At 43.8% G+C, this 12,188-nt stretch overlaps 1 protein-coding gene across 1 annotated transcript; it reads right to left on the bottom strand.

Moving 5' to 3' along the window:
- Positions 1-369: 369 nt before the first annotated feature.
- Positions 370-3,239, bottom strand: LOC148934326 (uncharacterized). The gene is made up of 2 exons (XM_089061663.1): positions 2,170-3,239; positions 370-827 (listed from the first exon to the last, which is right to left on the bottom strand). Exon 1 carries the CDS (start codon positions 3,232-3,234, stop codon positions 2,188-2,190), a length of 1,047 nt encoding a protein of 348 aa, XP_088917789.1. The 5' UTR covers positions 3,235-3,239; the 3' UTR covers positions 370-827; positions 2,170-2,187.
- Between the last annotated feature and the right edge of the window lie 8,949 nt (positions 3,240-12,188).

Here is a 12,188-nt window from a genome sequence, read left to right on the forward strand (position 1 = left end):
AACTAACTAAAGCATCAACTGAAAATGACTTCATCTTCTTCAACGAACACAAATAAATGCAGAGATCGAGAAAAACAAACTCAGATGTAGATTGGAAACATAATTTTAACGGTAAACGAAACAACGACGGAAATCACACTACTAGACGAAGCAAACCAAGCAGAACAAAATCCCCATAATCTCATGCACAAATTTCACCTCCCCTGTTCAGATCCACACTTCGGATGCTAAATCCACTCCGGATCCAAGCATCCGAACAAAAATCCAACCGAACACAACTTCAATACCACGATTCTCGAATCTCCTAAAATATTCAGCAATAAATTCAAGAGAACATCTCAAATAAACAAACCAAAATAGCAAGCGTCATAATAATCAACACGAAATCCAACTTCATCAAGGCAAATCAAACGTAAACAGAACGGTTAAACTAATCCAGCAACAAAAACAGCAAGCTCGACTTCCAAAAGTGAAGTTCGAGACGGAACAGAGTAGTAAACAGAAATTAAGAGAACAATTGTTTCTTCGCCCTCAAGGGACGGTGATGCACTGATACGAGACTCCTGAAAACGAAAACCACCCCAAATTTCCCATATCCCTAGTGTGTGTGCTAAGAGCGTGACTGTGTGTGGAGTGTAACCGATCTGCCATTCTTGTTGCGCACTCCTTTATTTATAAGCTTCGAGGTGGGGCCCAGCGAGGTATTGATTGACTTGATTGCCCTCAGCTTTTGGCTTCCTTCCTCTAGCTTTTCCTCGTGATTCCGTTCCTGCTCCTCGCTAGATATCCTCCTCCAGCATCTCCTGGATCTAGCGCTACACACACACCTGGCTTAACAAAACTTGTTAGATCCAGCAGAAATGTGATGTTTTTCACTACATAACCAATGCATGAAATTAGCCTTATCAAACTGCTCACACTTAAACCATACTTGTCCTCAAGTATAAAGACAAGAAGAAAAGAAGAATAAGGCGAATTTCAAGCATGGTTATCCCCTTGACCGACTCTACAGACTCTAGACAAAACTCCTACACCTAGACACAACTGAGGCAAAGCTAGACACTAAAACAAAGAGTACATAATCACATAGGATGAAAACATATAAACACATATGCATGAACTGGTTTCAACTTTTAGGCAACCGTCCCCACAAGATTAAGATCAATCCAACAGGCTGCACTCCTCCAAATAGGCCCTTTTCTCCCCTCTACCTAGCCAACCTGTCAGCTCGTCAAGATAGCCTGTTACTTCCCCAATTGTTAGATTCACTCGATCGCTCATTCCTTACCAGGGATGTTAGGACCGATTCTCTCTTAAGTTATTGCCAAACCACTGAAGCCTCGGGTTATGAGAATTTCCTCCTTCTATCCTCCGTCACTATCCCCCTTTTTTTCTTTTTTTTTTTTTTTTTTTTTTTTTCTTTCTGGACTTCGTCCAGCTTATACCTCCTTGATTTCCTGGACTTCGTCCAGCTTATACCTCCTTGATTTTTTTCTCTCTTTTTATTTCCTCCTCTGGACTTCGTCCAGCTTATACCTCCAGATTTTATGATTATATATTTTCTCCTTTCCCCCTTTTTTATTTATATTTTTTTTTTTTCTTCTCTTTTCCTTCAGCATTCAGTGGCAGACTTTTGACATGTGTTAGCTCTAAGTGTTATCACAGGCTTATAACTCACCTCTAGAGTAGGGCTTCACAACTAGGCAAGTAAAGGCATTTACTATCGTTCTTGCTTCATTCAGATTGGTTCGGCTTACTAAAGAATCAGGCTTCTAAGTTGGAATACCTCCTATTTTCAATTACTCTCCCTAAGGGAATCTGCCGTATTATATCCACTAGTTCATGCGATACAATCCTAGACCTACAACTCCTCAAAGCATAATAACACTGCATTGATTCCTCTCCCCCTCCCACTTCACTCAAGCTTGTCCTCAAGCCATCGTCGTGAAGGGGGGAAAACAGAGAATTCAATGCAGAATTAAACAACAATTTCACTTCTCACACTTAGACCGAGCAACGGGCTAAGTGGGAGAAGAATAAACCAACAGAAAACATAGAACTTCTCACACTTAGACCAAGCATTGGGCTAAGTGGGAGAAGATAGCATAAAACACAGCAACGCATGGAAATAAAACACAGAAAAAAAAAAACACAAAAACTAAAATTTACTTGGTCTGGGGAAATTGCTCATTTCTGGGGCTGGCTCCCGCGAGAGCCAGACGGTGGTGGAACACTGGGGCGGTTTGTTTTCACTTTCTTCTTCGCTGGTTGCTCCAGCTCTTCCTTTCCTTCTGCAGCTTGATCGAGTCCTGGTTTCCTCATTAGCATTTTCGTCCTCGGTGGATTTGGAACTTTCTCGGGAATAGTCGGGGTGGTCAACTGCTGGAATGGCTTGATCGAGGGACTGCTGTGGATGATCTTCTGTGCCTCGCCACTTGACCCAGGAGTCGACTTCGACTGGGTCAAGGGAAGCGTCTGATGCAGCCATTTCAACATCCGCGTAGATATCTCCACAGCTTCCGCCACTCTTTCACTTTGTTTGGCACATTTCGTGGCCAAATCTGCTACGTTGCTGCTCAGAACTTTTACTTCTTCCCGACTCCCATTGAGTTCCTTCCGTATTCCCCCGAGTTCCTTCATCATCTCCTTTTTCATCAGTTGCATTTCCTTTTTCATGTCCTGCACCTCCTTCCTAAGCTCTTCCACCTCTTCACTTGGCATGGCCTCCTCAGCTTCCTCCGGCTCCGCCTTCGCTTTATCTCCCAGCGAATAGAAGTAAGTCTTGTTGCCTTGAGTTTGCAACAAGCCCTTGTTGAAGAAGTAGTCTACGCTGAAAACCTCTGGGCGGTCGCACATCACGACCTCGGGAGCAAGCTCGGCGATCTTCACCTCAATGTTTCGTTGCAGGTAGGCGCCGATGAGGTGGCAAGTATACATGTGGCGTGAGGGATTGCTCGTCATCTGGTGACAGGCCTGAGCCAGCCAATATCCCAAATGTACCTTGATGCCATTGGCCATGCACCAAGTGAAATATAGGTCGGTGGTTGTAAGAGCGGCATTTGCTGTCCCCATCAGATTGTAGCTGATAAAAGTTTGGGCGAAACGAAGGATGCGGTCTTGGATATGAGAGGCCTTCGAGTAGCTTGACTTGAATGCACCCGCTTGAGAGTGAGTGAGCGACTCCCATGCTGACTGCACATTGAAACCGGGTGTGTGCTTTGGTAGCCCAATCATCCTCTCGTTCCACTCCCCTTCATCATCCTCCTCTGGGACTATTTCTGTGTTTGTCGGTTCAGATCTACACGCTTCCGCCTCTCCTTGCAGCGCTTTCTCATGAGAGACGGAAGGTCGGGCTGACGAATCGTCTGGTACCGACGTCGGCACAGTGATCGCCGCGGATGGCATCATATTGGCAAAGAATAGGGCGTAGACCTCCTTCGCCTTTTCGACGCACCCTACCTTCTGCGTCAGATCGGCCAGCAAGGCCGGGTCGTAGACTATTTGTGGAGAATTTCCGGCGGGATTAGTGGATTCCATTACTCAGATCTGCAATTCAAACAAAAACTCGGCCGATTTGGTTAGGGTTTGTAAGCTTAGAGAGAGAATGACAGTAGAGAGAGGGAGGAGCAAGTTGTGAAATTATTATGTGGAGAGAGAAGGTCGGTTCGCATCTTTTACACAGAAGAGAGAGACGGTTGCAGGCATGACATCAGCGACCGTACTCCTCCATAATTGTCGGCATTTTGAATTTCAAATTATAACTTCCCTCCTCAACTGCTCCTTCATGCACTCTTCCTCTAATTGATTCCCTTGACCGCGACCTAAAAAAAATATGAAGACCCCAGACTCCTGGGTCAAGGTTAAAGTACGAGACATAAATCCCCTTTGAGTTTGGGTCTTCGAAAATATTTTTGGAAATTTTTGAATTTTTATTTTGTTTGGATTTTCTTTGTCTTCTAAAGCAATTAAACTATGTACAATTACCTTTGAATATTCTCGAATCCCCTGGATCAGTGTGTAAAAACATAACATTTCCCTTGACCCAGGAGTTCATCGAGAATATTCCTTTGTCTGGCTAAGTGATAACTGAGAGCGCACGTAGTGGTATTTCCTCCACTACGCATAGCTCAGAATTATCCCTATAGACTTTCAATCTATGGCCATTAACAAGAAAAGGGACCGAGTTAGGAGCACTTCCCTGGATTTCCACTGCTCCGTGTGCGCGGAGGCCAACGATGGTATATGGACCTACCCACTTTGACTTCAACTTCCCTGGCATTAGCTTGAGTCTGGACTGAAATAGAAGTACTTTCTGCCCCACCTGAAGTTCCTTGACCCGGAGGTTCTTGTCGTGCCAGAGCTTCGTTCTTTCCTTGTACCACATTGCTGAATCGAATGCCTCTAGCCGTAGTTCCTCCAGCTCCTGTAATTGCAGCTTCCTTTCTTCTTCACATGCCACAGACTTCATATTCATTTCCTTAATGGCCCAGTATGCCTTGTGCTCCACTTCCACGGGTAAGTGACACATTTTCCCAAACACCAACCTATAAGGTGACATCCCGATTGGTGTCTTGTAAGCAGTTCTATACGCCCACAAAGCATCGTCAAGGCGTTTACTCCAATCCTTCCTTGTGGTGTTAACTGATTTTTCCAAAATACTCTTTATCTCCCTATTAGAGACTTCAGCTTGCCCATTCGATTGGGGGTGATATGGTGTAGACAATCTATGATGCACGCCGTATTTCCTCATGAGCGCTTCTATAGTGCGGTTGCAGAAGTGTGTTCCTTGATCTGAGATAATCGCTCTAGGAACTCCATATCTGCTGAAAATGTTTGACTTCAGAAACTTGGCCACCTCTTTAGACTCACAAGTGGGCGTAGCCTTCGCCTCTATCCATTTGGAAACGTAGTCTACAGCGACCAATATGTAAGCATTTCCGTACGACGACGGAAATGGGCCCATAAAATCCATCCCCCAAACATCGAAAATTTCGCAGATCACTATGGGCACTTGGGGCATCTCATCTCGTCTCGAGATTCCCCCTGTCTGTTGACACCTTTCGCAGCATTGACAGTATTCAAAGGCATCCTTGTTCAATGTAGGCCAGTAGAATCCACTGTCTAGAACTTTCCTTGCGGTTCTCCTTGGTCCGAAATGCCCTCCACACGCCAAGGAGTGACAATGATGGAGTACATCTCTTTGTTCCCATTCAGGAATGCAACGTCGAATTATCTGATCTGCACACATCTTCCAAAGATAAGGATCATCCCAGAAGTAATATTTGGCTTCGCTTTTAAGCTTCATCTTCTGGGCCCGGGAGGCTTCCTCTGAACTTGGCACCTCTCCCGTGACCAAGTAATTTGCCAGGTCTGCGTACCATGGTTCTGCGTTACGTACGCGCTTTCCTCGATCAGATTCTCCTGGACCGGTTAAAACTAAGACAGATTCCCAGCTTATCGGTCTAGGTGGTTCGTCCATATAGTACAAATGCTCTTCGGGAAAAACATCGGGAATAGCCTCGTCCGTATCTCCTTGATGAATTCTACTCAAGTGGTCAGCCACTCGATTCTCTGTTCCTCTTTTGTCTCTTACTTCCCAATCAAACTCCTGTAGAAGTAGGACCCATCGAATTAGCCTTGGCTTTGATTCTTTCTTAGCTAGCAAGTACTTTATTGCTGCATGATCAGTGAAAACAATAACCTTTGACCCAAGAAGATAAGGGCGGAATTTTTCGAACGAGTAGACGACAGCCAACATTTCCTTCTCCGTAGTATCGTAATTCTTCTGAGCTTGATTTAGTGTCTTGGACGCATAGAAAATTACGTAGTTTTTCCCATCTATCTTCTGCCCTAGGACGGCTCCCACAGCGAAATCGCTCGCGTCGCACATTATCTCAAAAGGGTGATTCCAGTCCGGTGCCCTGATAATTGGTGCGGACACTAGTCTCTCCTTGAGCAATTGAAATGCCCTCTTGCATCCCTCATCAAACTCGAACTCCACATCGTTGTGCAGCAAATGAGTGAGTGGTTGCGCAATTTTTGCAAAGTCCTTGATAAACCTTCGATAAAACCCTGCGTGACCGAGGAATCCTCTAACTTCCTTTTGATTTGTAGGGTAAGGTAGCTTTGCAATCACTTCCACCTTTGCCTTGTCCACTTGTATTCCTCTTTCAGAGACCACATGACCTAAAACAATCCCCTCAGTTACCATGAAGTGACATTTTTCAAAATTCAGAACTAGATGTTTCTCTTGACATCTTTGCAGCACTAGGTCAAGGCTGGCTAAACAAGTGTCAAATGAGCCTCCATATACAGTGAAATCATCCATGAATATCTCGATGCACACCTCTAGTAGATCCGAAAAAATACTCATCATACAACGTTGGAATGTCCCTGGTGCATTACATAGACCAAATGGCATCCTTCGGTAGGCATAAGTTCCAAAAGGGCATGTAAATGTGGTCTTTTCCTGGTCCTCTGGGTTCACGAAAATCTGGAAATAACCGCTATATCCGTCGAGGAAACAGAAATACTGTTTGCCAGCCAGCCTCTCTAGCATCTGGTCAATGAATGGTAAAGGAAAATGATCCTTTTTGGTGGCTTCATTTAGTTTCCTATAGTCGATGCACATCCTCCATCCAGTGACCAGTCGAGTAGGCACCAACTCATTCTTGTCATTCTTCACCACTTGTATTCCAGATTTCTTCGGTACCATGTGAACCGGACTGACCCACTCGCTATCTGGAATAGAGTATATGATTCCAAGGGACAGTAGTTTCAGAACTTCCTTGAGCACTTCCTCCCTCATGTTTGGATTCAGTTTCCTTTGTGGATCACGCCGAGCCTTTGCCCCTTCCTCTAGTCTGATGTGGTGCATGCAAAGATCAGGGCTAATTCCAACTAGGTCAGAAAGTGTCCACCCTATGGCCTTCTTGTTCCTCCTTATTACTTCCAGCAGCGCACTCTCTTGGTCTTCAGTCAAGCGGCTGTTAATTATCACTGGACAAGTTTCTCCTTCCTCCAGGTATGCATACTTTAAATTTTCAGGCAAAGTTTTCAACTCCTTCTTCGGTGTGATGGCTTCCTGAGGTAAAGGGTTCTCCGCCTTACTTCTTGGCGCCATTTCCTCTAGATTCGCTCCCTCGTCTGGGCTCTTCTCCTGAACAGATCTGGCTGATTGGAATGATAGTGGCTGGTGGCAGAATGCCATGATCGCTTCATTGATCTGATCATCTGTCAAGTCCTGTGTGAAAAAAGTTTCACACCATCCTGTCACCTCCTTTTCTACAGTCTGGCTCAGCTCCGAATTGTCAAACTGTTCCTGCATTAGTTCAGTCTCAAGATATTCTTGGACTAGGGGGTTAATTACATCTACAACATGCAAGTTTTCAACATCAAGCGGTTTTTTCATAGCTTCTTCAATGTTGAAGGTGTATTTCTCCCCATGATAGTCCAGGCATATGGTTCCATCAAACACATCAATAACAGTCTTCGCGGTGCGAAGGAAAGGTCTCCCCAGTAACACCCCACTAGACTCAGCAGATTCATTACCCCTCATTTTTATCACATGAAAATCAGCTGGGTATAGGAAATCATGCACTCTGACTATGACATTTTCCAATACTCCCTCAGGCGATATGCATGTTCTATCGGCCAACTGAATCACTACTTTAGTATCGACCAAACTGACTCCCACCAATTTTTTATATATTGACAGCGGTAGGACATTTATCGAAGCACCTAGATCACACATGGCATGCTCAATTTTAATATCACCTATAGAAATAGGAAGAGTGAACATACCTGGATCTGTACACTTTGACGGCATCCTCCTCTTTTGTATCACGGCGGATACATTTTCTCCTATAACAATCTTCCCATCAGGTTTGGTTTTTCCTGCTATGAATTCCTTGATGAACTTGCTGAAGGTGGGTATTTTCAGAGCCTGCAAAAAGGGTAGGTTAATCTCCAGCTTACTAAATATTTCCACAAGGTCCTCAGTATCATCTTTCTTTTTCTTGGCTTCTCCTCGATATGGGAATGGTTTGGGTCGCTTTACTGCATTCGTGGAACTCCCTGCTGGGGCTGCACCTGTCTCCCTGCTTCCCTCTTTAAGTTCCAACTCAGGTTCTGGATCAAGGAAAAATGGGTCACTTAGTCGAGGCATAGATCCCCTTAAATCTCCCTCCTGGAGGTCATCCTGTATAGGAATTTCTCTGAGTCCAGGATCATCTCCTCGAGACTTCTGATTCCCCTTTTCTCCGTTCATCTGTGAGGGTGTCTCCTCGTTTATCACTTGCTTCGGTCCTTCATAGCCTTTCCCCGATCTCAAGGTAATTTGACTAATATTTGCTCGGTCTGGTGGTTTGACAGTGGCAGGCAATTTCCCTTCATTTCCCCGCATTTCGTTCAGCGACGTGGCCAACTGGGACATCTGCTTTGCCAACATGTCCATGGCAGACTTCTGCTCCTGCTGGGCATCTTGAATTTTGTGCACCACGTCATTATTAGCCTGCATGTTATTCTGCATGTGTTGTTGGAAATTTACCAGGTCATGCACCATGTCATCAAGATTCCGCTGTGGTCGGAAACCTTGAATTGAACTGGGATTAAATCCTTGATTTTGATTGGTTCCAACCACCTGGTTCTGGCGAAAATTTCCCTGACCTCCTTGATTATTGTTGTACTGGGTTGCTGGACCTGGGTGACTCTGTTGGAAATTTTGATTGTTTCCTGAATTGTTCCTCTGATGCGGTGGCACATAAGAATTCCCTTGGTTGCTCTGGTTCCTGTTGTTCCAGTTATGCTGATCCCCTTGGTTACGGAAATTCCAGTTGTTCAACCCCTCTTGCTGCTTCCCTGCCCAGTTAGAATTATGCTGTGGTCCTTCCTGATTCCGGCTGGGCCATGTCTGCTGGTTCTCCGCTGGACCTGGGTGTTGTGACTGTGGTTGTTGGTTCCCTTCAGCCCATCTGAAACAAGGATTGTCCCTCCATGGTGCCTCCTTAATCTTCCACTGGTTCCAGTTGGTATTTTGATTACTTTGATTCCAATTCCCCATTGCATTCACTTGAGCTTGGAAATCTCCATCGAGTGAGGGATTATTGTAAAATTGAAGCTGATGTTCCTCTTGACCTGGGTTTTTTTCCTTATCAGTCGACCCAGGGGTATTTTTCTTTTCAATGGCATTTAGCAGTGCCTTCTCCAGTCGATCTATTCTGTCTCTAACCTCTTCTCCTTCTCGTTCCTTAACTGTGTTCGCGGAGCTTCTCCTCATGATAGCACGCGGGCAGTCATACGCCTTCTTCGCGTCGATTAATCTTCCCAGAATCTCGCGTGCCTCGCTTGCCTTATTCTTGGTGAAATTCCCCCCGCTCGAGGAATTCATTAAGTCCTTGGACTCAGGATTTGCCCCTTCGTAGAATAGATAAAATGTTTCAGCCTCCGTCATCCTGTGATTTGGGCAAGCGTCAAGCAGGCCTTTAAACCGAGACCAATATTGGCTTAAAGATTCATCGTAGTCCTGCTTACACTCTTGAATTTCTTTTTTCAAAGCGTTTGTCTTATTGGACGGAAAGAAATAGTCCAGGAACTCCAATTTGAAATCCCTCCATGTGGTGATCGAGTCAGGTGGAAGCCTCAGCAACCAAGTGTTTGCCTCTCCTTTCAATGCAAATGGAATCGCTCGCAGGCGATAGTCCTCCTCGGTAGTTTCGTTAGGCCTTTTCTGGATGCTACATAGCTTACTAAACTCGTTCAAAAACTCATAAGGACACTCATTCCTCCGTCCAGAGAATGTAGGTAAAACGCCCAGCACATTCGTCTTGATCTCAATAGACCGCTGACGTTGATTTGACACTATGGCATGAGCTGGCTCTCCGTCGAGATGTGCAGTTAGCGAACCAATCTCTGGGTCTAGGTCCACTAAGTTTGCCATTACAGACTCCTCTTCCTCCCTTTCCGAATGCTCAGTTTCTGACGACGACCGTGAATCCTCTTTCCCCGATGAATTCCACTCTTCTTCACTCCCTGATTCAAACGGAAATGGATCTACAGTTGACAACCCCGATCTGGTAGTTATGGCGGATGTTGATTCCTTAACTTGCCACTTCAACTGCACGTTCCTTGACCAAGATGGGTTGCTCCAGATTCCTGACCTTGAGCCCTTGCTCATAAACTGCCAAAAGCGAAATTCAAAAGATTAAAACTATTTACACCAAATCTCTAAACACATAAACAAACTACGCCATCCATCCCCGGCAACGGCGCCATTTGAAGAGTTGATTTTCTTGCTTGCTGTATCCTATCAATTTCTAATTACACACTTCCTAGATCCAGTAAATCAACTAGATCACAAGGTCTAGAGACTCACAAGACTGGAAGTCTGGTCGTTGGTACGCAAGCAAACCTTCAAAACCCTCAACCACAGATACTAAACTAGCACAGGGAAGTAGGGATCGATCCCACAGAGATGGACTCGTAAAATACATGCGTAGAGAATTGGAAACTATTTTTGGGTTGGCTGCTGCCACGCATATTTTGGGTTGAGGAATTTAACTAAGTGAATTTGGAAATAAAGTATGCTATGCTAACTGCTAGATCTAGGCAAAAAATGAATTATGTATAAGAACTAAATCAAATCAACTACTAGATCTGGGACTTCTACGAACATCTCTAGACCAAGGAGATTAAAACAAGTGGGGACCAAACTCTGAAAAAGGTAAGTACGGACAGAATCGAATCTGCAGCCTAACTAACTAAAGCATCAACTGAAAATGACTTCATCTTCTTCAACGAACACAAATAAATGCAGAGATCGAGAAAAACAAACTCAGATGTAGATTGGAAACATAATTTTAACGGTAAACGAAACAACGACGGAAATCACACTACTAGACGAAGCAAACCAAGCAGAACAAAATCCCCATAATCTCATGCACAAATTTCACCTCCCCTGTTCAGATCCACACTTCGGATGCTAAATCCACTCCGGATCCAAGCATCCGAACAAAAATCCAACCGAACACAACTTCAATACCACGATTCTCGAATCTCCTAAAATATTCAGCAATAAATTCAAGAGAACATCTCAAATAAACAAACCAAAATAGCAAGCGTCATAATAATCAACACGAAATCCAACTTCATCAAGGCAAATCAAACGTAAACAGAACGGTTAAACTAATCCAGCAACAAAAACAGCAAGCTCGACTTCCAAAAGTGAAGTTCGAGACGGAACAGAGTAGTAAACAGAAATTAAGAGAACAATTGTTTCTTCGCCCTCAAGGGACGGTGATGCACTGATACGAGACTCCTGAAAACGAAAACCACCCCAAATTTCCCATATCCCTAGTGTGTGTGCTAAGAGCGTGACTGTGTGTGGAGTGTAACCGATCTGCCATTCTTGTTGCGCACTCCTTTATTTATAAGCTTCGAGGTGGGGCCCAGCGAGGTATTGATTGACTTGATTGCCCTCAGCTTTTGGCTTCCTTCCTCTAGCTTTTCCTCGTGATTCCGTTCCTGCTCCTCGCTAGATATCCTCCTCCAGCATCTCCTGGATCTAGCGCTACACACACACCTGGCTTAACAAAACTTGTTAGATCCAGCAGAAATGTGATGTTTTTCACTACATAACCAATGCATGAAATTAGCCTTATCACCCAGCCCAAAAATTTTATTACTACGTCCGATTTTTAAAACTAATACTTCATTCATCCGCAATATAGTAGTCACAATTTTAAATAAAATGTGAGTAAAAAGAGTTATTGGGAGGTGTAACCTTATTACCATTTATGGTAAAAGTGAACCGGGACTCTTATTCGCGGACGGACTAAAATAGAAAAACGGACTCCTATTCGCAAACGGAGAGAGTATCTTTTAAAAATGATATAAATTTTAATATATAAATAATAAGTACTAAAAGTAAGATAGAAAGCAATAATTAATGAAATATAGTCACTAATGAGGAATGTATCAAACTTCATTAGAGAAAAAAAAAATTATAATAGAAATATTCTAATTCTAAGATACTGGACCAAAATAAAAATAATTAATAAGATAATAAAATGATGATTGTCTCTACTTATCTGCACTTTCATAAACATCTTTTTAAGGAATTCAACCTCCATATTTACAAACAACTAGTAGTACATATTTCTATATCTATCAATACAATTCATAGTGATTTT

This window comes from Salvia hispanica, chromosome 1, assembly GCF_029641045.1.
Source record: "Salvia hispanica isolate PSC_SH4W2 chromosome 1, Shi_PSC_v1, whole genome shotgun sequence".
Classification (NCBI taxonomy): domain Eukaryota; kingdom Viridiplantae; phylum Streptophyta; class Magnoliopsida; order Lamiales; family Lamiaceae; genus Salvia; species Salvia hispanica.